This window comes from Natator depressus, chromosome 1 (genome assembly GCF_965152275.1).
Source record: "Natator depressus isolate rNatDep1 chromosome 1, rNatDep2.hap1, whole genome shotgun sequence".
Lineage (NCBI taxonomy): Eukaryota > Metazoa > Chordata > Testudines > Cheloniidae > Natator > Natator depressus.
The window spans coordinates 10,337,633-10,364,385 of NC_134234.1; the positions used below are offsets into that span (position 1 = coordinate 10,337,633).

At 49.8% G+C, this 26,753-nt stretch overlaps 1 protein-coding gene across 1 annotated transcript; it reads right to left on the reverse strand.

Annotated features, from left to right (window-relative positions):
• Positions 1-9,779: 9,779 nt before the first annotated feature.
• Positions 9,780-26,540, reverse strand: WDR73 (WD repeat domain 73). The gene is made up of 8 exons (XM_074954603.1): positions 26,405-26,540; positions 25,868-25,935; positions 22,958-23,046; positions 21,332-21,420; positions 19,593-19,660; positions 18,111-18,275; positions 14,777-15,151; positions 9,780-12,393 (listed from the first exon to the last, which is right to left on the reverse strand). Exons 1-8 carry the CDS (start codon positions 26,449-26,451, stop codon positions 12,158-12,160), a joined length of 1,137 nt encoding a protein of 378 aa, XP_074810704.1. The 5' UTR covers positions 26,452-26,540; the 3' UTR covers positions 9,780-12,157.
• Positions 26,541-26,753: the final 213 nt, after the last annotated feature.

Consider the following 26,753-nt stretch of genomic DNA (forward strand, 5'->3'; position numbering starts at 1 on the left):
AGACAAGACAAATCTTTGTTACGGGGGTGGGAGGAAGGGGTAGGGCAGACAACACGTGTGAAAGGGTTTATTTTCTAGGCAAATTGTTTTCACTGCAGATGGGACAATGTACGAAGCGGGCACAGTTCCACACCCTGGCTGGAGAACAGTTGTGACACCGATCAGCTGACTGCACTGAGTCCCGGGCTGTAACTCGCCCTCCCCCTGGGTCACAGCCTATTGGCAAAGCCTGCAGGTCTGTGCTAAGTGCCTACTCTTAGCACACAGCTCTGTGCCCACGCCCCAACCTGCTGGCCCCCAGCCACTGTCCCTCACCTGGCTGGCTGACGGCAAGGAACTCCCTCCCTCGAGGGTAACTAGACGCCCCAGTGTGGGTCCCATGCTGGCCTTGCTTTGACTCCCACCAGGATCCTAGCCCCACACAGGGTCTTGCAGGAAGTGGTGGAGGACTGGCGGGGCCAGGGCGCTCCTGCTGGCCCCTCAGGGAGGCTGTGCAGAGCCCCCTGTTAGCTGCAGGTAGGACTGGACAAGGGTTCCTGCCTGGGGGAAGCGTCACCTTACGTGATCCCTACCCGTTCCACTCAGCTTCTACAGAGTCAGGAGAAAGGGGCTGCTAGAGGATTGACCCCAGTAGCTTAGTTTCTTCTGCAACACACTGTGCCCCTAATCCGGCATGTTTAGAGAAGGGATGATGGGAAATGGCTTTTGTGCCCATCACTGGAGAGAGAGATGGTCACCAGCAGTTCAGACAAGTGTGCTGAGAGCGCTGGCCCCCAGTGTGGACATCATAGGGTTGGGGAACCGCTGCTCTGGGATCTCCTTCCCTGAATTGTTGAAGAGCCTCTGCACTGGGCTTCCCGGCTCTCATCCTGCACCTTGCGTGCCGTGCCATGGACTTGGGCTGCTCATGATCGCAAGCTGCAGCCGTTCCACAGTGAGTTCGGATGCACGCTGGCGCACGGGAGGCAGTGGGCACCAGCTGACCCAGCCTCAGCCTGGCGAACTGGCACAGTGGCTCTTTAAGGATGGGGCCGGCTGCGTTTGGCCATCGCCAGGTGGTGAGAGGTGCCGTGGCGGGCAAGAGGGGCCAGCTGCAGGAGGCAGGAATCAGTCAGTCGGGCGAGTGAGTCGCAGCATGCGCTGCCAAAGGCGGACAGTCTCTGGCGACTGCTCAAGCCGTTAGCACAGGGACACACGTGCCTCACTGTGAACTCAGCCACCTGCTCTCCCGCCAGCCGGGGCGGAGTCACCGCAGCACAGTGGCTGTCCGTAGCCCAGGCCGTGCGCGGTCCCACGCTGTTCTCCACCCCATAGGCCTGGCATGTGGCTGGGGTGCTGTGAAGTGATGAGCGCTGGGATCCCTAGGTTAAGGGGGGGAAGGTGTGAATGGCAATTTCCGGGCCTAGGTGTGACAAGAGAAACAGGCAGGATCGTAGTCCCAGTCCCTTCCATCGCGGGAGCAAGGGAATGGTCCTAGGGTGAGGCGTTAGAAGGAGATTCCTGCTCTCTGGGCTTTGCCTTTCTAGTTCCTCCATAAAGGCTATGGACGAGGTTGTTTGAGTCATAAGGGACCAATCCTGGAGGCCTTGCCAAGGCAAAACGCTCTGAGGCCCGTACGAGGTTTGGCCGGGTTCGGCCTGTAGGACGAGCCCCCGCAGAGTGGCTGGAACAGGGTGGTAAGCTGCACATTCGGTCTTTGCATTTATTCTATTGGAGGTAAACTCTGCTTTGGGCCCCCATCAGCTCCACGGCCGTGCACACACCTGACCCTAGGAATGCAGGAGAGAAAAATCCTGAAGAGGTCAGTGGTGTTTGAGTTCCAGGGCCAATGGGATTGGACAAGGCTGATCCTGTGACTGAAGATAACACTTTGAAGCCAAAGTATCGTCGCGTCTTCGAAACCCATAATGTCTTCATCTTCTGTGCCGGGACTGCAGGGGAGCGTGTGTGTATATATATCTCACACACATACACACTCACTCACTCGTCAATAGTGGCCAGATTAGATTTAAAGAAAACCTTTCACACTGGGAGAAAGCAATGGCCAGCTCTCCTGTGTCAGTCTGCAGCCTGTAATCCATTCCTCCCTCGTGGGCCTGTCAGCCCTTAGGACACTGAGGACTCAGACAACCCCCATCTCCATGCTCTGTACTGAAGGCATCCCTCAGGGCTGGATTTGGTCCATCTTTGCTCCCCTCTCTTCCTCTGCCGTCCAGGATTATTTAACTGTCTAAATGATTTGAGAGCTGGTTTAGAGGAAAGATGCCCCTTAGGATAAAGTTCTGTTGTGGTGATCTGCGTCCATGTGGGATCTTCTGGAGAAAGCATGGGAAACCATCTTCTCCTGTCAAGCCCTGGAGAACCCAGGGTGGGTGCTCTCCACCTGATATATTCTCCACGCCTATTCTGGGTACCCTGAGACCTGCTGATACTGGTGTTTGTAGTGTTGTGGCTGTGTTGGTCCCAGGATATGAGAGCGACAAGCTGGGTGAGAGAATAGCCTTTATGGGGGCAGAGGAACCAAGCGTTTGAGCTCCACAGAGCTCTTCTCCAGGACTGGGGCTGGTACTCAGGGGGACACAGCTCAGTGCAAGGTGGGACAGGTTATTAAGCATAAGGGGGTAACATGTTGCCAGAGACCAGTTACAGAGAAGTGGGAAATTAACACCTCCGCAGTCGTAGGACAAAGGCTGGTTTGTAGGTTATAAATTGTAAGGAGCCATAAAACCAGGACCATGTTTTTTGGTGTCTAGCAGCATTCTCCATTTAAGTTCCCAGGCTCGTCTTTTGAAGGCATTGTGACAGTTTCCTTTGAGGAGCAGGAATGAGAGAGAGCTGATACAGAGCAATCGTGTTGTGAGAAGTGTTTGCCCGTGGTGATAGGGTGTTTTGGTCTCATCATTTTGCTGTGTGAGTTCATTCGACAGTCTGGTTTCACACACACAGTTATTTTTGGGGCATTTGCTGTAATGGGTCTTGTACATCACATGTTGTGATAGGCATGTGTAGGGCCCATGTGTCTTGAAAGGCAGGTTGGGCGGAGTGCTGGTCATTGTAGCAGCGGAGAGATGTCTGCAGGTTTCACATCTGTTGTTTTGGCAGAGTCTGGTGCTGCTTTGAGTGGATGGGTCTGGATCTGTCTTGCTTCTGCTGATGAGGTTGGCGGGTTTGGGGGTTGTTTGAAGGCCAGAAGAGGGGGTTCAGGAAAGATTGAAATGCTGGAACTCTTTAGAGTGGAGATGAGTAAGAGAGGGCATGAGGAAGGCGCACAAAATAATGGGCTGGAGAAAGGAAAGTAACTGCTCTTATTTACCCTTTCACACTACAAGGACAAGGGGGCACTCTGAAACTGAACCGGATTATAACAGATTCCTTACACACAGCACAGAAAAACTTGTGGAACTCACTACCCCAGGACATCCAGGCACAGAGCAGAGTAGGGTTTAAAAGAGGATCTGACAGTCAGATGTGACAACAGCCACAATTTCAGGAGAGGGGCTAAAAATTATAATATTTTTAGAAGGGATCAAAACCTGCAGGCTTCAGGCATTAGCCCACTTCTAACTGGTGCAGTGAGCAAAAGCAGGCTAGGAAGACATTTCCCCCATGGCAAGAATATTCTATGCACTGGGAAGCTCCTTGCACCTCTCTCTGAAACATCTGTTCCTGACCAATGGCGAAGACAGGACCCTGAGCTAGTTGGTCTGACCCACTGGCAACAGAGGGTCTGGCTGATTGCTGCCAGGTTGTCACTCCCTTGCGGGCAGAGCCCAGGAGGACTGTAGCATGTAGGCAGTGGCTGGGAATGTCACTGACGGTCAGGTGGGGCTCAGGACATTCTGTTGACGCTGGTTCGAATCCAGCCCAGGCTAAGATCTCACAGGGAAGCAATTACACTAACGGCAGCCCAGCGCGCTAGTTTGGGGCAGGGGTGGGGAGTAGCCAAGGAAGAGCCTCCCATTTAGTAAATGCTAAGGAACACCTCAGAGCTGTACCTAATGGGGGGCGGGGGGAGGGAGATGGCCATGTCTTCCCTGGGGATAGGGAAGTTATGAGTGCTTGAGACAGGGAGCAGCGTGCCAAAGAGAGGTGGGGTCAGCATGGAGTCTAGGTTGGGGTGGGGGCTACTTTGACTGACAGCTGCCTGCGACCTGCTTTCCCAGCTATTCGCCTCTCCCCAGGCCCATTGGCATGTTTCTTCGAGCAGCTTAGTCTCCCTTAAACTCAGTGTGGCGGCGGCCATAGGTGCTGGAACTGGGCGTGCTGGGGGGTGCGGCAGCACCCTGGGACTGGACGCGGATTCCATCATGTTCAGGATTTACAGCTTGGTTCAATGGCTCTCAGCACCCCGCTCAGATGCTGATCTCGTTTGCACAGGGGTAGCTCCAGAATAGCACCACGGACCCCCCCAGCAGAGCTTCTGCAGAGCTCACCAGCGTAACTCAGCTCAGAATTTCGCAGTCATTCCTGGTGGAATTGCATTGTACCAAGCCGCATGACCCCAGGGATTAACGTGCCCCAGTGAAAATTCCCTCGGGCCTGAGCCAAAGTCCACTGAAACTAATGGCAGCCTCTTTAAGACTCTGCTTGCCTTCAGAGGGCTTCGGATCAGGCCTTTAACAGTGTGTCACTTCCACCACCAGGTGTGTGAAATTCCCCTTCCAACAACGGGCTGGATTTGGGGCAACTGCATGTGCCAGTGGGTAATTTACCCCAGTAAGAGGCCCTCTCACAGCCAGCGGTGCTCGCTAGCTTGGCCAGTGGTGCTGGCTCTAGCTAGGGCCAAGCAACTCTGGCTAGTTGGATGTTAAGACCTGTAGTGTTACACCCAATGAAAGCAGTAACAATCCATCCTCCGTGAGAAAAAAAATAACCCGGACAACAGTGGGTGAGGAGATTGTGTATAGTCAGACAGCGCCTTCTGTCCCATCCCCGACACACTCATCACGACAGTAGCGAGCTCGCCGATGAGTTAGTTCTATTCAATAAAGATCTTTGCCCTTATTCATTACTCACCTGCATTCAGCATGAACGTTTGGAGACCGTGCATTGCCCATTCGATCTGTATATACGCACGTCGGGCGCGCTAGAGAGAGAAAACCAACCGTTGATATTTTTAGGTAACCTGACTGGGCAATGTGGTACTTTTTGTAAAGTGGTTACTTTGTACGGTTCATTGATAACTTGCTTCTGCGGTTTCTCCCCTGTATCTGTGACGTTTCTGTGTTCTGTCAAATAAATTATTCTAGTTTATTAAACTCAGAGAAGGAACCACAGCCCTGCCCTGTCTGAGGATTTGTCTTGTAGCTTAAGGATGGTTGGGTTTACTTAGTGTTGTGTCCTGGGAGCCACAGATGAGGCCATTAAGGGGCAAATGCTGATCTGGTTCCACAGGTGTAAAGCTGACAGGACGAGGAGCACTGGTCTCAAGGTGCAGTGGGGGAGGTCTAGGTTGGATATTAGGAAACACTATTTCACTAGGAGGGTGGTGAAGCACTGGAATGGGTTCCCTAGGGAGGTGGTGTCTCCTTCCTTAGAGCTTTTTAAGACCCAGCTTGACAAAGCCCTGGCTGGGATGATTTAGTTGGGGATTAGGTCCTGCTTTAAGCAGGGGATTGGACTAGATACCTCCTGAGGTCCCTCCCAACCCTAATCCTCTATGAGGCGATGAAAGAACCCCATTGAGTGATGCTGGACTTACAATAATGTAACGGGGTAGAGTTTAGCCAGCAGGGCACTACCTGCTGTCAGATGCAGACATGGCAGCCATTAACTTCCACTGAGGCCCTGCACGTGCACAGAAGAACTCACCAAGATGCGATACCTTCGGCCATGCAGCCCTGACCCTTGGAACCCTCTCCCCCTACTTGCCTTTCAGTAAAGAACCAACTATGTGGCCAATGCTCAGTAAATACTCTCATGTACTACCCCAAGGCCTGGCATTTCCAGTTTCTCAGTAATCTCTGGGTCACTTCACATGCATTGTGTAACCTAGCTCCATTTGCATACAGCCCATTGTGTCTGGCTCAAGAGACTCGCACGGGGGTTATACCCATTGATTCTAGGCCTGAAGTTGGCCTAAAATTTTTACTCAGTCCATGGCTGGGACCTCCTTGTAATCCATTTTGAATTTGCTTCTTCCCGTTCTGTCAGTGACCTGACCTTTCCGTGGGGCTGCACTCATCGCTTGTGGCTCTGACAGTCCTTTTGGACTGAGAAGATTGGCTTCCCCGTGGACTGTGGGGTTTGGAAGTGTTTATGACTGAAGATAGCGCCAGATAGTGCTCTCTCTCACCCCAGTTGTCTTTGGTGATTGTTATTCTGGATTTAGGCTGGTCTGGCAGAGCAGAGTCTGGCCCCAAATAAGGACCTTTATAAATGATCAAGTCTTCCTGGGTGCTGGAGGCTAAAGCAGCTGAGAAGGACCAAGGTCCTTGAGCCCCATCCTGTCAATGCTGGCATTACATTGATCATGTGGGGTACGCTGCCCTGCCCCTAACGGCACCAGACGAAGGTGCTGAACGTCTATGGTCCCTGCCAGCGTATCCTGGGGAAATGCTCCTGCCCACGTGGTAATCCGTTTCCCCCTCTGTGTGTGCAATGAGCCCGAGCGCGGCCTCTGGTCTGTACGGCTGTGAGCACAGCAAACAGGAGGCAGCAAACCCTGCTACCCTTTCCCATAAGCAGTGGGTGCTGCGGGTGATGGACCGACCAGCACCAGGCTGCTGTGCAGGACAGCAGTGAAAAGTCCCGGGGGGAGGGGTGGTCACAGCAGACTCTGGCCCCCTGTGGCCTCTGGGGCGTGGGGGTGGGGTGGCTCCTGATGGTGGATTCTCTGTGGTGGGAGAAGCAGGAAGCAAGCCCCCCTCCCTGTCTCTTCCAAGGCTTGATCCTACGTGCACCAGAGCATCGGCCCTGGTTTCAGGGGGTACAGGACCCGACCCCCTGGACTCTGCCCTGTGCTGTCTGGCTGGGGGCAGGCCCAAGGGCCAGGCAGAGGCAGTCCCAGCTCAGTAACGAAGCAATTCCAACAGACAATGCAGGCCCTGCCTCTTTCCCTGCAGACACAATTCACCCGGCTGGAAGGGGGTGGTGACAGGCTCTAGGGAAGGGTGCTGCAGACACCAGGGAGCAGATTGTGGCTCTTTTCCTACAGCTTCAGACCTTCCAAGAAGAAAAGATAAAGCTGCAGCCCGCAGTAAGTTTGGGGTATACACCACCCGTCTGTCCATGTCTCCCGCAGCCATCTGGCTTCTTCTCAGTCACGCTCCTCCATGCGCAGCTTGGGTTTTTCCTCACTTTCTTGGAGAGAGGAGGGGGCCGCTCTCTGCTGGCACATCCCCTCATGGGACAGGAACTCCTCCATTCGCTCGGTCTTTCACGCCTGAATGGGTGGGGCTGATGCACATAGGCCTTGCTGGACCGGCCCAGCCCTGAGGGTCCTCCACCCCAGACACCTGTCACTGAGCCATGAACGCCCAGAGCCAGGTGTAAAACCCCTGCAGCAGCTGTGGGTTAATCTGTCCCCATGTTAGGTTTCATCCTGGGCTCTAATAATTGGAGACGGGCTCAAGCCCCAAAGCGCGAGGTTTAACATCCCTGCCAGAATTGTTGGGAGCATTTGCCTTGCTCACGCTGGCCGTGCTGGTTATCCAGCGAACTACCCGCTCCCCGCTTCGAATCATAGTTCCTGGCCTCAGGGACAGCCTGAGTTCCCCAATGCCACAGGGATGAGAAAGGATATCCTCTGCTCAGCTGTGAATTTGCCACCTTTTCATGTCAGTGATTGTCCCCTGGTCCTTGTGTCATGAGACTGAGAGAACCGATTTTTCCGATCTCCCGTCACTGGACCAGTCACTATTTCGTAGCCTCTTATGTCCCTGTTTAGTCATCTCCTGTCTAAGGCCAACAAGCCCATGTTTTTCAGTCTCTCGACTAAGAGTCATTTTCCAGGCCCTTGCTCACTTTCAACTCCCATCTCTGAACCGCCGCTAACTCTGCCATACACTTACAGAGCTGGGCTGACCAGTGCAGCTCACAGGCACCAGCTGAGGCCGCACCATTGAGAACAGGATTATACTCGTCCGTGTTTTCTGACCTTTTCCTGCCTGCCTCCAGAGCTGTGCGATGGTATTTCCCACTCCTGACCTACCCTCTGCCCCCCATGCCGGGGCCAGCCCCCCTAGCCGTACAGTTGAGCTGGCTGTGGCTAAGGTGGCTGGCACTGGGAGCTGCATGCCATACACAGCCACCCAGAACGTGACACGCAGGGGTGGGGCTGCCTGCGGGACTGTGCACCCTGGGGGTAGGCTGAAGCCCCATGTAATCGGGGGCTGGCCGAGAATCAATGTAGGACAAAAGATGAAAAGAGCTAGAGCCTCCTAGCTTGGCCAAGCAGTGGCCGGGACAGCGGGGCATGGGTAGGGGATGTGATACTAGCCTAGTGAAGGGGGGAAAAGGACAGGAATCGTTTAGTCTCTTCAAGGATGGGGTGGTAGTGGCAGCATGTAATTAGGAAACAGTGAAGTGGGAGGCTGAATACTAGGAAAATCTTGGCCATGAGATGGGTTCAGCTGCTGGGAAGTCCTGAAACAAACCTTATCCCCCACCTCTGGGTCTCCTTCCCAATGTCCCAAACAACCTGGGGGAGAGCGAACGAGGGAGGGAGCGAGCAGGGGAATGGAGTGAGTGGGGTGAGGCCTCGTGGAAGGGGCAGGGTAGATCCTGGGTTGATTTTAAATTCAAAAAGTAATCTTGTGCGTAAAAAGGTGGAGACTACTGTAGACGACTTTCAGTTTATAAAGCGGTGGTAATCCCAACTCTCCTCTACGGCTGTGAGACTTGGGTTATTGTAGAAAACACCTGAAAACCTGGAACGCCAGGACCAGCACTTCCTTGGGTAGATCCTCAACATAAAGTGGGAGAAAGAAAAGGAGGACTTGTGGCACCTTAGAGACTAACAAATTCATCTGAGCATAAGCCAGGGAGCTGTAGCTCACGAAAGCTTATGCTCAAATGTGTTAGTCTCTAAGATGCCACAAGTACTCCTTTTCTTTTTGCGAATACAGACTAACACGGCTGCTACTCTGAAACCTGTCAAAGTGGGAGGATCATCACACCAATGTCAGTGTCCTCGTAGAGGCCAACATCTTCAGCATTGAGGCCGATTATCCAGCACTGGCTGAGGTGGAGCGGGCACTGTATGCGCCTGCCTGATCTACACTTACCAAAACTGCCATACACCCAACTCAAAGAAAAAAGGAAGTGGGGAGGCCAAAAGCAACTTTTTAAAGACCCCCTCAAGATAAACATCAAGAGTGTGGCATTGACACCACACATTGGGAGACAGCAGCCCAGGATAGGGATAGCTGGCAAAGACTTTTTTGAGGAAAATCGTCTTGCCCTGGTCACAGAAAAACGCCAGAAAAGGAAAGACAACCATCACGCAGCAATTGCGGCCCAACCCTCTCTTCCAACACCACCTGCAATGTCTGCCAACAAGCCTGTGGCTCAAGGATCGGACTCCTTAGTCACCAAAGGACCCATGAAAAATAAAACCTGTGAAAGAGACCATCCTCAACCTCGCGAGGTCACTGATGATGGAAAACAGAGCCTGTGAAACTAAGCTGTTATCTTTTTTGTTATGAGATTACAAGTTGGTTGATAAAGATAATAACACTGACATAATATACTTTGACTTCTTTAAGGCATTTAACTTAGTGCTGCAAATTTTGATTAAAAACTAGAAAGGTATCAAATTAACATGGCACAAAAGTGGATTAAAAGCTGTCTGATAGGTCTCAACATGTAACAGCGAAGGGGGAATTTTCATTGAGCATGTGTTTGTCTACAGGTCCCGCAGGGATCAGTTCTCCGCTCTATGCTAATGTTTTTTTTAATCAATGACCTGGAAGAAAACATAAAATCACCACTGATAAAGTTTGCAGATGACACAGAAGTTGGGGAGAGAAATAACGAAGAGGACAGGTCCCTAATACAGAGTGATCTGGAGCGCTCGATAAGCCGGGCATAAGAAAACAACATACATTTTAATATAGTTAAATATAAATGTATACATCTGAGAACAAAGCTTGCAGGCCATACTTACTGGATGGGGGACTCTCTCCTGGGCAGCGGTGACTCTGAAAAAGATTTGGGGATCATGGTGGATAATCAACTGAACATGAGGTCCCAGGGTGACACTGTGGCCAGAGGAGGCATAAACAAGGGAATCAAGTAGGGGTAGAGAGGTTATTTTACCTCTAAGTTTGGCACTGGTGAGACCACTGCAGGAATCATGTGTCCAGTTCTGGTGCTCACAATTCAAGAAGGATGTTGATAAATTGCAGAGAGTTCAGAGAAGAGCCACAAGATTGATTAAAAAATTAGAAAACCAGCCTTATAGTAACAGACTCAAAGAGCTCAATCTATTTAGCTGAACCAGAGAAGGTTAAGGGATGACTTGATTACTGCCTATAAGTAGGTACACAGGGAACAAATATTTAATAATCAGCTCCTTAGTCTAGCAGACAAAGGTCTAACATGATCCAATGGCCGGAAGTTGAAACTAGACACATTCAGACTGGAAATAAGGTGTACATTTTTAATGATGAGAGTGATTAACTACTGGAACAATTTACCAAGGGTCATTGTGGATTCGCCATCATTGACAATTTTTAAATCAAGATCAGATTTCTTTTAAGAGCTCTGCTCTAGGAATTAGTTTAAGGCAGGTCTCTGGCCGTGCTATACAGGAGGTCAGACTAGATGATCACAATGGTCCTTTCTGGCCTTGGAATCGGTGTATGTCCTCTACTAGTACTAACATTTTCAATGTATACACAATACTGTGCGGGGTGAGTCTGGAGTGCCAGCTAAAGCTTAAACCCCTGGACTCTCTCCCTCCCCATCACCCCAAACACAATCTTGTATGTGTACTCAGTACCACAAACCAAGCAGGAAGGCAGTGATGTTGCAAAGGACAGGCGCCAACTGCTGCTGAAAGAAAACAAGGACAGGCCACGGTCTCATGGGAGCAGAGTTACACACAGCAGGCGGAAGGCAAAGACTGGCTGGAGCTCTGGCTGTGGCTGAAGACAAACATGCTTGAGCTAAGCCCCGCCCCCACCCAAAAAGAGAGCAGAACCAGCTGAGACCGAGGCCAAAATGGAACTGAAGTGATGCACAGGACCTCTGAACAGGAGTGAATTCTTGTCCCCTATGAATCTAGCTAACTTACTCTCCCCTTGCTCACATTCACTTCCTTCACTGAGACATTCAGCAGCCTTTGCACGATCTAACACACCACTTTGTGACACCCACAGTACACAAAACCCTGCAGTTAAACATATGCCAAACTTCAACAGCATATTGTCACGTGTATTTGTTACAACAATTCACCCCGACGTCCTCTATCATAAGCTCTGGGCCTACAACTGGAGCCTGTATGCTCACAAGGCGTTCCATTGAAGTCAACGGGGCACTGCTCAGGCATATGTGGCTGCAGGGTTTAGGCATTCAACTGTAAGATATTTGGGGCAGGGATTTCGTCTGTAAAGCGTTACGTGCAGCTATGGCTCTGTAACAACAGTGATAAACACAGAAAGGGACTGGAGGCTAAATAAGAGCCTAAACGATCAGACACTTAACCTGATGAAAAGTGCTATGCGTGAGCTATGGGGTATTATCCACACTGTCTGGGCCTTAGTTGCACAAGAGAGGTCAAAACGCCCTTCAGAATTAAGCTAGGTGTCCGAGTGTTGAAAGGCTGCAGCCTACATCACAGGAGCCATAGTCGTGGACTGCCTGGTGCGCTACAGTTTCATCAGTGGAACTATTCTCACGGTATTAAAACTTTACTGAACCATTGCGGTCTTAGGTTGTAAATTTTCCCCGGGGGTGTGGGAAGCCAGCTCACACCAGCTTGGAGAAGCACTAAGTGACACCGGCCACATGAGGGCAGCGTGAGGGGGATGCAAGAACTAAAATGGGAAAAATGGCAACAAATGAAACAGATGTTTAAAATTCTTATTGTTTTAAATAATCCAAATTGTAAAACTTATTCTGAACGATGATCTTCAGTCTAGAGTGTCCCGTAGACGCAGGGTTACATGTGCAAGGGCAGCAGATTTTAGAGTGTAAATAACAGGAAGACAGATCAACTGTTCTTGTGAGACTCTGCCCAGTCCCAGACATGCAGGGAGCCATCACTTGCTGCTGATAACAACATTCTTGGTTTCCAAGGATGCCAAGCATGTGTTGTAACCAGGGGAAAGTCACTGCCATTGTCCATGCCACTGAAGAGATGTCCTTTGTGACTAAACAGCGGCTCTGCTTCTCCACCAGACACAGGCCAGCTCCGTGTGTCATAGATGTGAACGGTTCCATTGAAGCCTTTGTTAAAAGAATAAAAAAGAATGTCAGACTACAGAAATGGGCAACTGTTCAGCTTGGTCCAGAAGCCCTAACTTTTACTTGCCCTACAGTGCGAGTTCTACTGCGGAACACTGCGAGTTCCACTGCGGAACACTGCACTCCAGCTCACACCTTCCACCCAGGCAGGACAGGTGAGATCGAACAGGCTACAGGCCTGGAGTCAGAGAGACCAAGTATTTATCCACGACGGGAAAGAATCCAGTGCAGGCTCAGGTAACTTGAGAATTCATTGACCTATATTTGTACCATCCCAGCTGAGACAAGAGCTCACGTTCCTGGTGCCCCAATGGGAATGCTGCCTGGTAGCCTAAATCTGTGTCTGTGCACACAGTTGGCACCGTTGAGCAGGCAGCATTTACCAACAGCTTCCACACGGTTACCATAGTGAATGTGCATTCTCACTAGAGGAGGAAACCAGCTCTTCACATACAACAGGGTGACAGCTACTGGCATATACTACAGCACAGAATCATAGGCCTGGAAGGGACCTCGAGAGGTCATCTAATCCAGTCCCCTGCACTCATGGCAGGACTACGTAATGACTAGACCATCCCTGACAGGTGTTTGTCTAACCTGTTCTTAAGGTTAGACAAACACCTGTGACGAAGATTCCACAACCTCCCTAGGCAACTTATTCCAGTGCTTAACCACCCTGACAGTTAGGAAGTTTTGCTAATGTCCAACCGAAGCCTCCCTTGATGAAATTTAAGCCCACTGCTTCTTGTCCTATGCTCACAGGTTAATGAGAACAATTTTTCTCCCAATCCTTGTAACAACCATTTATGTATTTGAAAGCTGTTACATCCCCCCCCAGTCTTCTCTTCTCCAGACTATACAAACCCAATTTTTTCCATCTTCCCTCATAGGTCATGCTTTCTAGACATTTTATCATTTTTGTTGCTCTTCTCTGGACTTTCTCCAATTTGTCCACATCTTTCCTGAAATGAGGCCCCCAGAACTGGACACAATACTCCAGTTGATGTCTAATCAGCGTGGAGTAAAGCAGAAGAATTACTTCTCGTGTCTTCCTTACAACACTCCTGCTTATACATCCCAGAATGATGTTTGCTTTTTTTTTTTTTAAACACACACACACACACCACAGTGTTACATTGTTCACTCATATTTAGTTTGTGATCTACTATGAGCCCCAGATCCCTTCCTGCAGTACTCCTTCCTAGGCAGTCATGTTTGTGCGCAACTGATTGTTCCTTCCTAACTGGAGTACTTTGCATTTGTCCTTATTGACAATTTCATCCTATTTACTTCAGACCAATTCTCCAGTTTGTCCTGATCATTTTGAATTTTAATCCTATCCCCCAAAGCACTTGCAACCCCTCCCTGTTTCGTATTGTCCATAAACTTTATAAATGTACTCTCTATGCCATTTATCTAAATCATTTATGAAGACGTTGAACAGAACCGGACCCAGGTCCAGTGCCTGATGATTACTACTACGAGACAGTATCTAAAGCTTTAGTAAAGTTAAGTTATACCACAACTACCACTTCCCCTCCATCCACAAGGCTTGTTACCCTGCCAAAGAAAGCTATCAGGTTGGTTTGACAGGATTTGTTCTTGACAAATCCATGTTCGCTGTTACCTATCACCTTATTATCTTCTAGGTGTTTGCACATTGATTGCTGGATTATTTGCTCCATTATCTTTGCAGGTAATGAAGTTAAGATGACTGGTTTGTAATTCCTGCATGGTGAGTGCTGAATGATTCTACAGCAATGTGCAGGAGCAATCTGTGGTGCAGAACCTGAGATGAATTCAGGTCAGTGTAGAGCACTGATGGAGGTGGGGAGGGAATAAAGAGGCCTTTATTATTTCACCTCAGGCCTGATTTTCAGTAACTGGAGACCCAACTTGCACTTATGCATTTGCTTAAGCACTAACCGCACATGCTAACCAGGGATCTGCATGCACACCTGACTTAAGCATGTGCACAAAAGCAGGTGCAGGCCTGGAGTTGCACTCAGAGCCAGTGCACGTGGCTGTATTTGGAGGAAGCTGCACCCACTTGCCATCTTGTCCCAGGCACTGAGCCAAACCCCACCCTGCTGTAACTCGACTGAAGTCCATGGGGTTACACCAAGGCTGAGTCTGGCCCATCAAGTTTTGTCGTCATTTTAGCACTCTGGGAGATGAAACTAACAGCTTATCTCCATCATGATCCTAGGGATCACCAGTCACATAATCTCACTCCAAACTGACAAGCCACATTATAACACAAGGCATCACGGGTAGACAGATCGCCATTGGACAAGGCTTCCAGTGCAGAGTCAACCAGATCTGAAAACACATGGCAAACAAATCCCCACCTCCCAAGAGTTACCTGAAATGGCAAGGCATCCATCCAGAACAGGAGCCCAGGAAACGCGCAGGAACTCTGTGCTTGGGCTGGCTGCAGAAACTTTGCACTTGGCCGATTTCAGAGGCTTTGGGATATTTCTCAAGTCTGTTAGTATGAGCTGTCCTCCAGACGAGAGGCGAGCTATAGTGGGTACATTCACATCAGAGCCCTGCAGACCAGGACCGACACCCATGCACCACTGCTCCCCACTGAGTGCCGAAGGAACGGACGTATCACCCAGGGGACTCTGCGGATGTCGAACATCTGCCAGGCACAGCTGCCCCTTCACGCAGCAGGCCAGCAAAGTATTACAGTCCAGGAATTCCAGGCCGCAGACCTCATCGCTGCTACTGGAGGCTAAGAGAGGAGGAAGAGAACCTCAGACTTCACAGGATGCTCAGCTACAACTGCTAGGTTCAGAAATTGCAGGGGTGACAAATAGATCAAACACAGGGTTAAACACATTCCCTTCTGTGGAAGCAGATTTGGAAGCTGCTTTAGACAGTTTTCGGGCAGGACTAGTAGCAGGGAGCTGGTGTATGCCCTAGGTCTATTATGGTACAGGTTCAAATGCTAAGGGCCAGGTTCTGTTCTTGCTGGGGGGAGTTAACCCCTGGGCAGAGGATGTGCACAGGTGAATCTACCCCAACACAAGGGTAGTTCCAAACCCAAATCGCCCACTCATCAAACTGCATAGGAGTAAGGCTACAAGACCTCCATGACAACAGAGAGTCCTGCAGCAACCCAGTCTCCACAGGCAGCAGGGGACCCTCCTGCAGCTGACCAGCTGCCGGGGGGTGGGGAGGGGGGGAGGGGGGGGAGGAAGGACCCTGCAGCTCCCAGCCACTGTGGGTGGCAGGACCCCTGTAACTGACCAGCCACCAGCAGGGACCCCTGAGCTGTCCAAGGGCCCCCCTGCAGCTGCTGCAAGCAGCCAGCCCCTGCCTCTCCCCTCACAGCTAGCGGTAGAGGGACCCCGGAGCTGCTCAGCCGCCTCGGGTGGTGGTGCCCCCCACCCCAGCTACTGGGCAACAGGGTCCCCGCAGCTCCCCATTTTGTCAGGGATGTTTTTAGTAAAAGTCAGGGACAGGTCACAGCTTCCATGAACTTTTGTTTTTTGCCTATGACCTGTCCCTGACTTTTACTAAAAATATCCATGACAAAATCATAGCTTACACGAGACCCCAAGCTATACTCTCGTCTTCACCACTCAGAGCTCCGCTACTGACAGAAAAGCAGCACGTTGGTATGGTATCACGGAGACACAAATGCACAACGCCAGCTACCTTTCACTATCGACCTGCACTTCCCAATGCCCCCTCAGTACAACCAGCCCCAGCTGCTGGACATCTGTAAGCCATTGGGACTGGTAATTCAAGTGTTGTCCCTCGGGAGTTGGATCTGTTGGCAGTGAAGACTTATTTAGGCCTGACAGAAGCCTGCTGTGGATTTTAAGAGACTGTTCTGTTAGTACGTAACCCAGTAAGCAAAAGGAGAACTGTGTATGTGTAAGAAATTGCAGAGTAATTATGTTTGTGAGAAGAAGAAAAGATAAATTAACTAAGAATCTAGAAAAAACTAGTGTGAACTAACACTAAACCTGTACTGATGGGAGAGGAGAGTTAACTGTGGTGAGATTTTCCTGATGAGCTTCCAGCTGGTGAGTAACTGACCACTACTTGCTAAGTGTTTTGCCTTAAAAGATTATGTAGACCTATCTGCTGAGTAAGTGAATATCAGTCCAACAGGGCAGAGAACCCAGATCCTGGAATGTGGAATTATCCAGGCTTTGGACAGAGTTAGGGTAACATTTACAGAAGGGGCTAAGATCCACTGACTTTCAATGAGATTTAACTACCTAAATCACTATGGCCCCTGCGCAGTGGAGTTCAGAAGTGCCAACAGACAGGTCATTCTGAGACTGTTGCATTGTGGGATTGCAGCTGGGGGACTGCTTATACTGGTACAGGCGTGTGTTCGTGCTGTCATTGTGCCAGCAGAACTTTACCAGCTGGGAGCTTGTGTCCCTCTGAAACGGGGAATAACTATGCGGGAAGAAATGGAGGATTTTGTCAGAAGGAGGAAAAATTAAGTGTGGATATGCACCAGGCCGTGCTCAAAAAAGGGGAGTTTTGCTGGTACAATTTTCTAGCATAAACCACAGCTGTCATAAATATAAAGGGAAGGGTAACCGCCTTTCTGTATACAGGGCTATAAAATCCCTCCTGGCCAGAGGCAAAATCCTTTCACCTGTAAAGGGTTAAGAAGCTAAGGTAACCGCGCTGGCACCTGACCCAAAATGACCAATGAGGGGACAAGATACTTTCAAATCTGGAGGTGGGGAACAAAGGGTTTGGTCTGTGTAATACCTTAGCCGGGAACAGATCAAGGATGCAAGCCCTCCAACTCCTGTACAGTTAGTAAGTAATCTAGCTAGAAAATGCGTTAGGTTCTCTTTGTTTTGGCTTGTAAATTCGCTGTGCTGGAGGGAATGTGTATTCCTGTTTGTGTCTTTTTGTAACTTAAGGTTTTGTCTAAAGGGATTCTCTGTGTTTTGAATCTGATTACCCTGTAAAGTATTTACCATCCTGATTTTACAGAGGTGATTCTTTTACCTTTTCTTTTAAATAAAATTATTCTTTTAAGAACCTGATTGATTTTCCATTGTTCTTAAGATCCAAGGGTTTGGGTCTGTGTTCACCTGTACCAACTGGTGAGGCTATTATCATCAAGCCTTCCCCAAGAAAGGGGGTTTAGGGCTTGGGGGTATATTTTGGGGGAACAGGATTCCAAGTGGTCCTTTCCCTGTTCTTTGTCTAAATCACTTGGTGGTGGCAGCATACTGTTCAAGGATAAGGCAAAGTTTGTACCTTGGGGAAGTTTTTAACCTAAGCTGGTAAGAATAAGCTTAGGGGATTTTCATGCGGCTCCCCACATCTGTACCCTAGAGTTCAGAGTGGGGAGGGAACCCTGACAACAGCCTAGGAGCAACTGAAAACATTCTGCTTGGTCTACAGCACAGGTTCAGAACCTTGGGGTTATATCTGGGTTCATGGCATTGCAACCACCACCCGCTCTTCATGGCTAGGTAAGAGGATGCCAAAGCTATGTTCTGCTGCGACATGAGGTCAACATATGGAAAAGTTTGAAGATAAATTTGTTGTAAGTGCCTAAGGGACTCAGGTGCCTAAGTCTCATTGGCTTTCATTTGGATTTAGGCACTTTTGAAAATGTTCCCCTGAAAACCACTGGCTTAAAGAGTGCACTGTTTAGGAAGTCTATTGTGAAATCTACCCCCAGCCCCAGCTTTAAATACCTGCTGTGTAGATGTTTTTCTTTGATTCAATCTCTGTAATTTGGACATTGTTGACTCTTGAGCCATGAAGGACACAGGGGGTTCTGGCCAAAGTGGTTGCAATTTTAGTCCAAGGTTTCTTGCTGTCATTTCCCGTGGGGATGGTACTTACGGATTTAATAACATCTATTTGAAAGAGACACATAATGAGCTATAACAGTGCAAGTACTGAATTACCAGTAGTTACATTTTTGAAGTGTTTTGTGAAGATGCATTACAATTCAACCCACAGTTGATATTTTAAATCCTCTTCCAAGGGCACAAATACCTTTCACAACAGTTGAGCAGGTATGGTAAAATGGTCTATTTAGAAATCTAGACAACCCAATATAAAAGTGTTAAGCGGGTCACTTGTTTTCAGTAAATGACAGAATAAATAAAGTAATTGCAATAAATACTTAGCACTTCTCTTCCATAAACTTCACGGTGCTTTACAAAGTGGGGATCCCCATTTGACAGGTGGGAAACTGAGGCACGGAGCAGTGATGTGATTTGCAGTAGGTCACAAAGGGTCAGAGTGTAGAGCCCTTGTTTATACTGCTGAAAGCTCCTGCTTAGGAGTGAGGCCAATGAAGTGAATGGGACAACTCCTGTGAGTAAGTGCTTGCAAACAAGACTAGGGGATTTACAATCCGTCCCAAAGCAAGTCAAAGACAGTAATGGGAACAGATCTGAGGTGTCCTAACTTCTAGTCTGACTGGGCTGCCGCCCTAGTGACAGCACAGAACACACCAGTGGTTAAAAACATGTAATTGTCCTTTCAGCTAAACATCTCCGAGGCCAGTTGCAGTGCAGAGGATTCAGCCATGTAATTAGTAACAATGAGTGAAGATCAACTAAATGCATCCACAGACACGTGCTGAAAATGGACTCCAGGACCTATAATCTGCACTGTCCAGCGGAAGCTTCCCAACAATGGAAAGCTCAGATGGTGGGTCAGAGCCCCAGCTCGCTCCTGGCCAACTGCGGCTCTCTACACAACAATTTCACATTGACGTACAGGCCAAAATTTCCAGCGACTAGTGATTTTGGGGGCTCAATCTGAGACACCTTAAAGAGGCCCTATTCTCAGAGATGCCACTCACCCGCCCTTCCAGGGGGTCTTCGTTTGGGCCCCATAATGCCCAACCTTCTTTGTCCTCCATAATTCCAGGGCACTTCAATGAGAGACATTAACACTCTGCCCTTTTTAGCACCTTCCACCCAAGAGCCTCCAAGTGCTCCACAACTAGGAGAGGATTAATACACATGACCCCTTGCCTCTGGTGTAGTAGGGAAGCTCTAGCCCTCTTGGGCAGCAGGGCTGAGCGAGTTGCTAATGGTACTTTATACATCACCCATGTTGCAGGAGGACTGTGCAGAGAGGAGTTAGCGGCAGACTAACTCCTACCAATTTACCTACCAATTTAAACTTGTGTAAGAGCTGCTCAGACATGCACTCACCAGTGTCCTCCGCTGCCAACTGCCACACTTGCAGGGAACTATCTGGTGGGCCACTTGTTACCAGCAAGCTGTGAAAACAAGGAAACCAGATGCAAGCTCTTCATTAATGGGAAATGGCCTTTCCCTTCAGGGCTGGTACATGCTGGTGATGACAGGCATGTCTGTTCTCTGCGTTTCCTCCCACCATGCCCACAGCTCAGGCTCAGTTACTCCCATCCTGCACCTGGGGCAGGGACAGGCACACCTGTGGCATTAAGCTATGCTAGTGCTTCCTGTGTTTGGGGACCTTGCAGGAGTCTGCCTGGTTCCCACCCCACCGTAGTTAAAGCAGCCCCAGGGTGATGTCATTTATGGATGAAGTGAGCTGTAGCTCACGAAAGCTTATGCTCAAATAAATGTGTTAGTCTCTAAGGTGCCACAAGTACTCCTTTTCTTTTTGCGAATACAGACTAACACGGCTGCTACTCTGAAACCTGTCGTTTATTTAGCATATTTGCAGCACATACCAAGACTGAGCAGAACAACGTGAGCAAACACTGAGGAAGGGAGACTAGCAGAGGGGTGTGTGTGCGCATGGGGTGGGGAATCCGCTGAAGAGGTGGGGCGAACAGGTAACAGAAGTTGGCTGTTTGCATGGCCCTCGAATGGCCATGAGAAAATCCTTGCAGAGCGTCCAGCATTCTACTTGGCAGGGACACTCCGGCCCAAGAGAAGTGAGAGTCCAAGGCACAGAAGACAGTGCCAGTTGCGCGAGTCCTTGGAGAGCCATTGGGACGTAACAGACACCGAGAGCTGCTTTGCCTTTTCATTCCTGCCCTGCTTTAACGTCAGCAATGGACTCTCTGCCTCTAACACTAGACCGAGCAAAGCACTGGAAAATATCCAGGGAATGATCTGTGGGGGCTTGGGGAGAGGAGAGGGAAAGGGGAGAAGGAGCTTGGGTCAGTGAAGGAGGCTGTTTGCAGGAGCTGCCTCCTAAAAATGCCACCACCAGGGCAGTCCTTTCTGTCCCCTATGGAGCTGTCAGTGGTTTCTCACCAGGAGGGGGTGCTGCTAACACTGCCTCTTCTCTACAGCTGCTCCCTTTCTGCTGGCTCCTCTAATGTCCCCTTCCCTGCGTGACACACGACAGGACAGCAAGAGTAGAGCAACCAGCTGCCCCATGAACCCCACCACACAAGCTTGAGCACTTCTGTACTGGGGAGGCAGGGGAAGGAGAAATCCCAGCGGGTGAGATACCTAATGCACCTCTCCTGGGCGAGGCCATGTAGAAAACCTCCATAAAGGGAGGACCGCCGGAGGAAGAGAAAGAAGTGAGCCAATGGACTGCACAGGGGAGTATACACAGGAGCGCATGGGGGAGGGGCCAGGAGAGGCAACATCACATCATAGAGGGCAAGGGGGGGAAGATGGTGAATTGGGGCAACAGCAAGAGAAAGTGAGAGAGGAAACTGACCTGGCACTGACGGGAGAAGGACGGAGCCAGAGCCCTTTCAGCTAGGGGATTTTCACATATGTTCCCATTTTACTGGACCTCCCTTGGCAGATCGCCTGTGTGTTTGGGGGGTGGGGGGGCTCTTTAGAGCCCTTGTTACATTCATTTTGCTGGCCAGCTATGTTAAAAGCTGGCAAGTCTTGTCAGGTGGCTCTTAAACAGGCCAGGGAAGGGGGAGTTTTCATCGAACAAAATAATCCAACACATCCATTCAACAGGAACCAGAAAGTCCCCATCCATATACCTGGTGTCTGGCACATGCCGCAGGCTGTACACAGGGCGGTCGGAAAATCCACCACGTTCCACTTTGAAATCTCTCTCGGGACACACACCCTACAAACCAGAAGCAGACAGACGTTGTTCTTTAGCACATAATGCCGCTAAATTCAACACACCTTCACTCTTTCAAGGTAACCAGGCAATACATCAAGGTCTGTAAGGGCTGAAGTCCTCCGTCACAGTTAATACGGTCGATTTATGCAGTGTTTTTTATCCTGAGAGATCCCAAAGCACTTTGAAAAACGGATATGCAGGGAGTGTTTCTGCACCCAGCTCTGGGGAGAAGCCTAGCATATGACCATTGCACAGTCTGAGACAAGACACGAGGAATACTATATCCAATAAACTCCAAGGGGATGACCAGAGCTGGGGTGTGGCCAGGCACCAGGGTTTAACATTCCTGCTCCCAGAGTCACTGGAGGTTCCAAGGCATTTCTCATTAGCAGCCATGACTTTGGATTTACAACTCACCTAAAAGACAGCATCTCCAACAGCAGAGTGCCCCGTTCCCTCACGTTGGGGCACTGGCCAGCGGGGAGCATGCCACCCAGTAACCAAGCACCATTTTCTGCAGCACTGGGAAGCTCGTCCATTTAAGTACTAACTTAGTCTGCTTCCACTTTGCCTGGGAGATCAGCAGACAGCACAGCACAAGATGGTACAGGAGAGGTAGCAATACAAAAACGTTTGTCGGGAGTTACTATGGTGTTTGTTCTAAGTGCAGAGAAATGCTAGGGGTTCCTTCAGAAACCCAAGGGTGCGAATCTGAAACACTGCCAGTGCTGCCAGATCACAAAAGTGTGTTCTTGGGGTGGGGATGAGAGTCCGTCAGAACTGAGCAGACGTTCTCAAATGACGACACAGGGAGCAAACTGGCAGGGTGGTCTAGTGGACAGAGCACTGGATTGGGACTCAGGAGATGTGGATTCTATTCTCTACTTGCCTGCTGGGTAACCTGAGACCAGTGGCTTTGCTGCTCTGTGCCTCAGTTTCCCTGTATGTAAAATGAAGACAATGAAACTGATGTCGGATGTAGAGTGCTTTGAGATCTATAGAGAAAAGTGCTAGAAGAGCTAGGTATTCTTATTCTGCATGAGGTTCTGCATGCAGGGAGCCTGCAGGATTGGGCACTTAGTGAGGTAGAGGAGCCCAGATTTGACTGCAAATGGATTATTTAAACTAGCTGAGTAATGAGGGTAACAAGGAAAGCAGTCCAGGAGTCTGCACGAACTAACTCCAGAGCAGCTGCCCTGCAATAGGAACCTCCTCCTAAAACTAATTCACCAAGTCACTTCTCTCTCCTCTTTCAATTCCTCCTGAAAACTTACCCCAGCCCTATGTCAGTCCACGCTCACAACCACAACGCCATACTCAGATGGAAACGTCAAGATGCATCCATGCCTTCAGTGAGTGATCTCAAGGTATCTCTTGTTCTACCTTGTGTATCTAACCAGGTCATGTCTACATGCACCCTGTAAGTTCTTCAGGGGGTGGACCCTGTCTTTTTGCAGGTTTCTGTAAAATGCCTGCTGGCTGCACACATTTGGGGGAGATAAAGAATTTGAAATGATTACCACACAGCCACCATCACCTGCTTCTCTTTCACATACAGTTTTTGAGGCAACAGGAGCTGGAGAATTTCATTTCTTCTGGAGTTTTCATATCCCGCTACACAGACACCTAGAGTTACAAAAGGAACAATGATGAGATGAGTTCAGGATGAGCCTGCTCATTCACTGGGAACAATCCTCTGACAGGGAATTTAAGGATTACGGTGTTAGCTGTACTGTGGGAAATCTGTTTCAAATCACAACGTGCTGCCATTGGATCAATTTACCTCTCTCCTCTACATCTGCAGAAGTCTCACCCTTCTAACCCGTTTCTTTCTTCTACTCTGGTATTTTTTACCCCAACAAACTTCTCTTTCATTGGTTTTCCCATCTCATTTTACTCTCCACAGGATCACACCGCTGTCTCAGCTACAGCGCACAGTGCTTGCCTAGAGGCACCAATTGGAGTTGCTGACACACACCTAATCAATTTCACTCCGCTAATGCTGCTGGAGGAAGTGCTACGTGCACAGTCCAGGGGGTGAAAGGTCACAGTAACGTAGGAGAAGCATTGCCATACAGCAGCATTCCCAATCCCCTACAGCAGTCAAGGACTGAACCTGGGTCTGGGCACCAGCATGTAATGCTTCCTCAGCAGAATGAGCTTGACAAAGATCCTGTCCCTCTCCACTGCTGCTCCTGTTAAGGCCACGGGGAGGGTGTTGCAGACACCAGCACAATTTTCTTAGACTGAGGCAAGGTTGTAGAAACAATAAAGGCTTTTATGGCAACAGCCCCTTTGGTTAACCAAAGCACTAGACTTGGCCAGTCTCCTGCTCCCTCAAAAAGTCCTGGACTGTAGGGTATGTATTACAGGGGACAGACAGGCAGCTTTCGTAGAGATGGCAACGTCTGGGGATATGGAGGGAGGCGAACATAGATCCACAGGAGCTGAAGGAAGAAGCTATAGGATCTCTTGAGCTGAGTTGCTGCATCAGTTTCAATAACCCTTCTCCCTCTTAGATCCTCTCCAAAGTGCCTATCCCCATGGTGTCTGGGGTTGAAGGTCTGTAAGATCTGCATCTCCTCCGTCTAGTCTACAAGACCCCAAAGTCTGCAGTTTCAGGTTAACATTTCCTAGGAACAAAAAGGTTAGATGTACTGCTGCAGAGGAAAACTGACACTGGAAAATAGTGATTCCAGCTCAGCCTTGTGCTCTGTTTCAGAAAAAAATATTTTGGTTTAGCCAAACTAAAAAGTTGGTTTTGCAAGAGCACTCTCACTCTTCGCGGGCACATAATTCTGAATCCTCCCTCCACCAGGAATGAAAGCATGTAAACTGCTCCAGGAAGATCCATGTAACGAGGCAGGCCAGGAACACAGCTACTATAGCCAACATGAGTATACACCAATTGTCACTGCAGCCTCCTGTCTTATAGTCTCCCTTTTGTTAACAGGTCCATGTACAGGCTCTGTTACAGAGTCTGTCTTAATACACAGACAGAGGTCAAATTGCACCTGCTCGCACTATCCGTGAATTCGGCTCAAGGTCATTGTAAGGTTTTAGGAAATGCACATGGATCTAGGAGAAGAGGCATTAAGAAAATTAATATGAAGCAAAATGAATTAATTAAATGGCCAACAAGCCATGGGTGTGGATGCTTCAAGGGGATGTTAATGGGATACAGAACATTTCAACTAGTGTCCGGTGATTTAAAAACAGTTCACAGGAACACAGAAACTGCCATACTGGAACAGATGGCCAGTCCGTCTAGCCCAGTATGCCGTCTCAGAGTGGCCAGAACCAAATGTTTCAAAGAAAAGTATAAGAACTTTTCAGCAGTAAATGTATAATAATCTACCTGAACGTAGGTCTCCTCCTGATCTTTAATAGTGATTGGCTTAAACCATGAAGCACAAAGCTTAAATCCCTGCCAACATTTTGTCATTAATTATAACACTAAATACGCCAGAAACTCCTATATACCTTCTCTAGGTCATTCATTATTTTATACACTTTTATGATGTCCTTTCTTATTCACCTCCTTCTAAGGTAACAATCTAATCTTTTCAATCTGTCTTTTTAGTGGACAGGTTTCAGAGTAACAGCCGTGTTAGTCTGTATTCGCAAAAAGAAAAAGAGTACTTGTGGCACCTTAGAGACTAACCAATTTATTTGAGCATGAGCTTTCGTGAGCTACAGCTCACTTCATCGGATGCATACTGTGGAAGCTGCAGAAGACATTATATACACACAGAGACCATGAAACAATACCTCCTCCCACCCCACTCTCCTGCTGGTAATAGCTTATCTAAAGTGATCATCAAATTGGGCCATTTCCATTTCTCCTTTCATTGTAAGGAGAGTGATCACTTTAGATAAGCTGTTACCAGCAGGAGAGTGGGGTGGGGGGAGAGAAAACCTTTTGTAGTGATAATCACCCATTTTTTCACGGTTTGTGTGTATAACATCTTTTGTATTTTCCACAGTATGCATCCGATGAAGTGAGCTGTAGCTCACGAAAGCTTATGCTCAAATAAATTGGTTAGTCTCTAAGGTGCCACAAGTACTCCTTTTCTTAATGTAGAGGAGGTAATCTTTTATTAGACTGACTTATCTTGGTGGAAGATACAAACTTTTGAGGTACACAGAGCTGTGTGACCCAAAACCGTGTACCTGCCACCAACAGAAGTTGATCCAATAAAAAAATATTACCCAACTTGTCTCACTCCAGATTAATTAGCAGATGACCTATCCACAATCTTTCCATGGAATCATCTGGAAATCTATTCTGTATCTATTTCTGTGGATTGACAGAAGAGTTCATCTCTCCAGGGCTGTTAAATGGGCAACTTTCACCAGCACTAAACTCACCCAAAAATAAATACGGGAGCTAAGTTCCGAAAACAGCGACTAATTTTGCCAAGCAAACACAAGTGAAATGACTCACTTTTTTCTCCTGCCCATTCGATGACTCTCGTCGGCTCTTGGAGCTCAAACACATGCAAATCATGATATCTGAAAGCCACAACACCACAATGGCATTAGAACCGGGGTGCTGGAAGAATCTGCAGAGCGGGGGGGGGGGATAAGAGCCACAGAACCGATCTGTAACCCCAGGACACGGCGGAAGCCCCTTCCGGCCGGCACGCGCGCACGAGGCCAGCCCCCCAGCGGGCAGGCCGCCCCTGCCGGGGGCTACGGCGCCGACCCGGGGGATGGCTCAAGGCGCTGGGCCGCCCAGGGCGCTACCCGCGGCCCACACGGGGACGCTGAGGCGGGGGCGGGGGAGCGACTTGCCCAAGGCCAGCGGCAGGGCCCCGACCGGCGCCGCGAGCCCAGGCTGCTCTGGGGGCTGGGCCCCTCCCGCTGCCGGAGGCGGCGCGTGACCCGACCGGCGCTGACGTGCGAACGGGGGCTCGAGCCCCGGGGGCGGGACCCGGCCGGGATCTCGCGGCGCCCCCGGGCCGCAGGGCGGGGCACTCACAGCCGCAAGGACTCCAGCAGCCAGGCCTCCGCAGACTCCTCCGCCATCCCGGGCCAAGCGCGCGCGCCGCCCAACGGCTAGAGAGTCACATGACCCCTCCCCTCCACGTGACGCCCGGCTGCCACGTGACACTCCCACACGTGACGCCTCTGGGCTCCTGTGATTCCTCCCCTGGTGAGGCGGCCCCGCCCCCCGCGCCAGTCCAGCTCCTCGCTCTCCCAGCAGCCCCGAGCCCGCCCACTGCGGCTGCGCAGCCTCCGCCTCGCCCGGGCCCCTTCCACGCCCCCGACCTCCGCCGCGAACACAGGCCTCCCTCCCTCTGCGCATGCGCACCCACCGCTCCGGCCTC

Coding starts and splice junctions, on each gene's coding strand:
- WDR73 (XM_074954603.1), bottom strand. CDS start 26,451: ATGGCGGAGGAGTCTGCGGAGGCCTGGCTGCTGGAGTCCTTGCGGCT. Junction 25,936..26,404: donor CTGCTGGAGTCCTTGCGGCT/GTGAGTGCCCCG, acceptor TGTGGCTTTCAG/ATATCATGATTTGCATGTGT. Junction 19,661..21,331: donor CGGCATGTGCCAGACACCAG/GTATATGGATGG, acceptor TTGTTTTCACAG/CTTGCTGGTAACAAGTGGCC.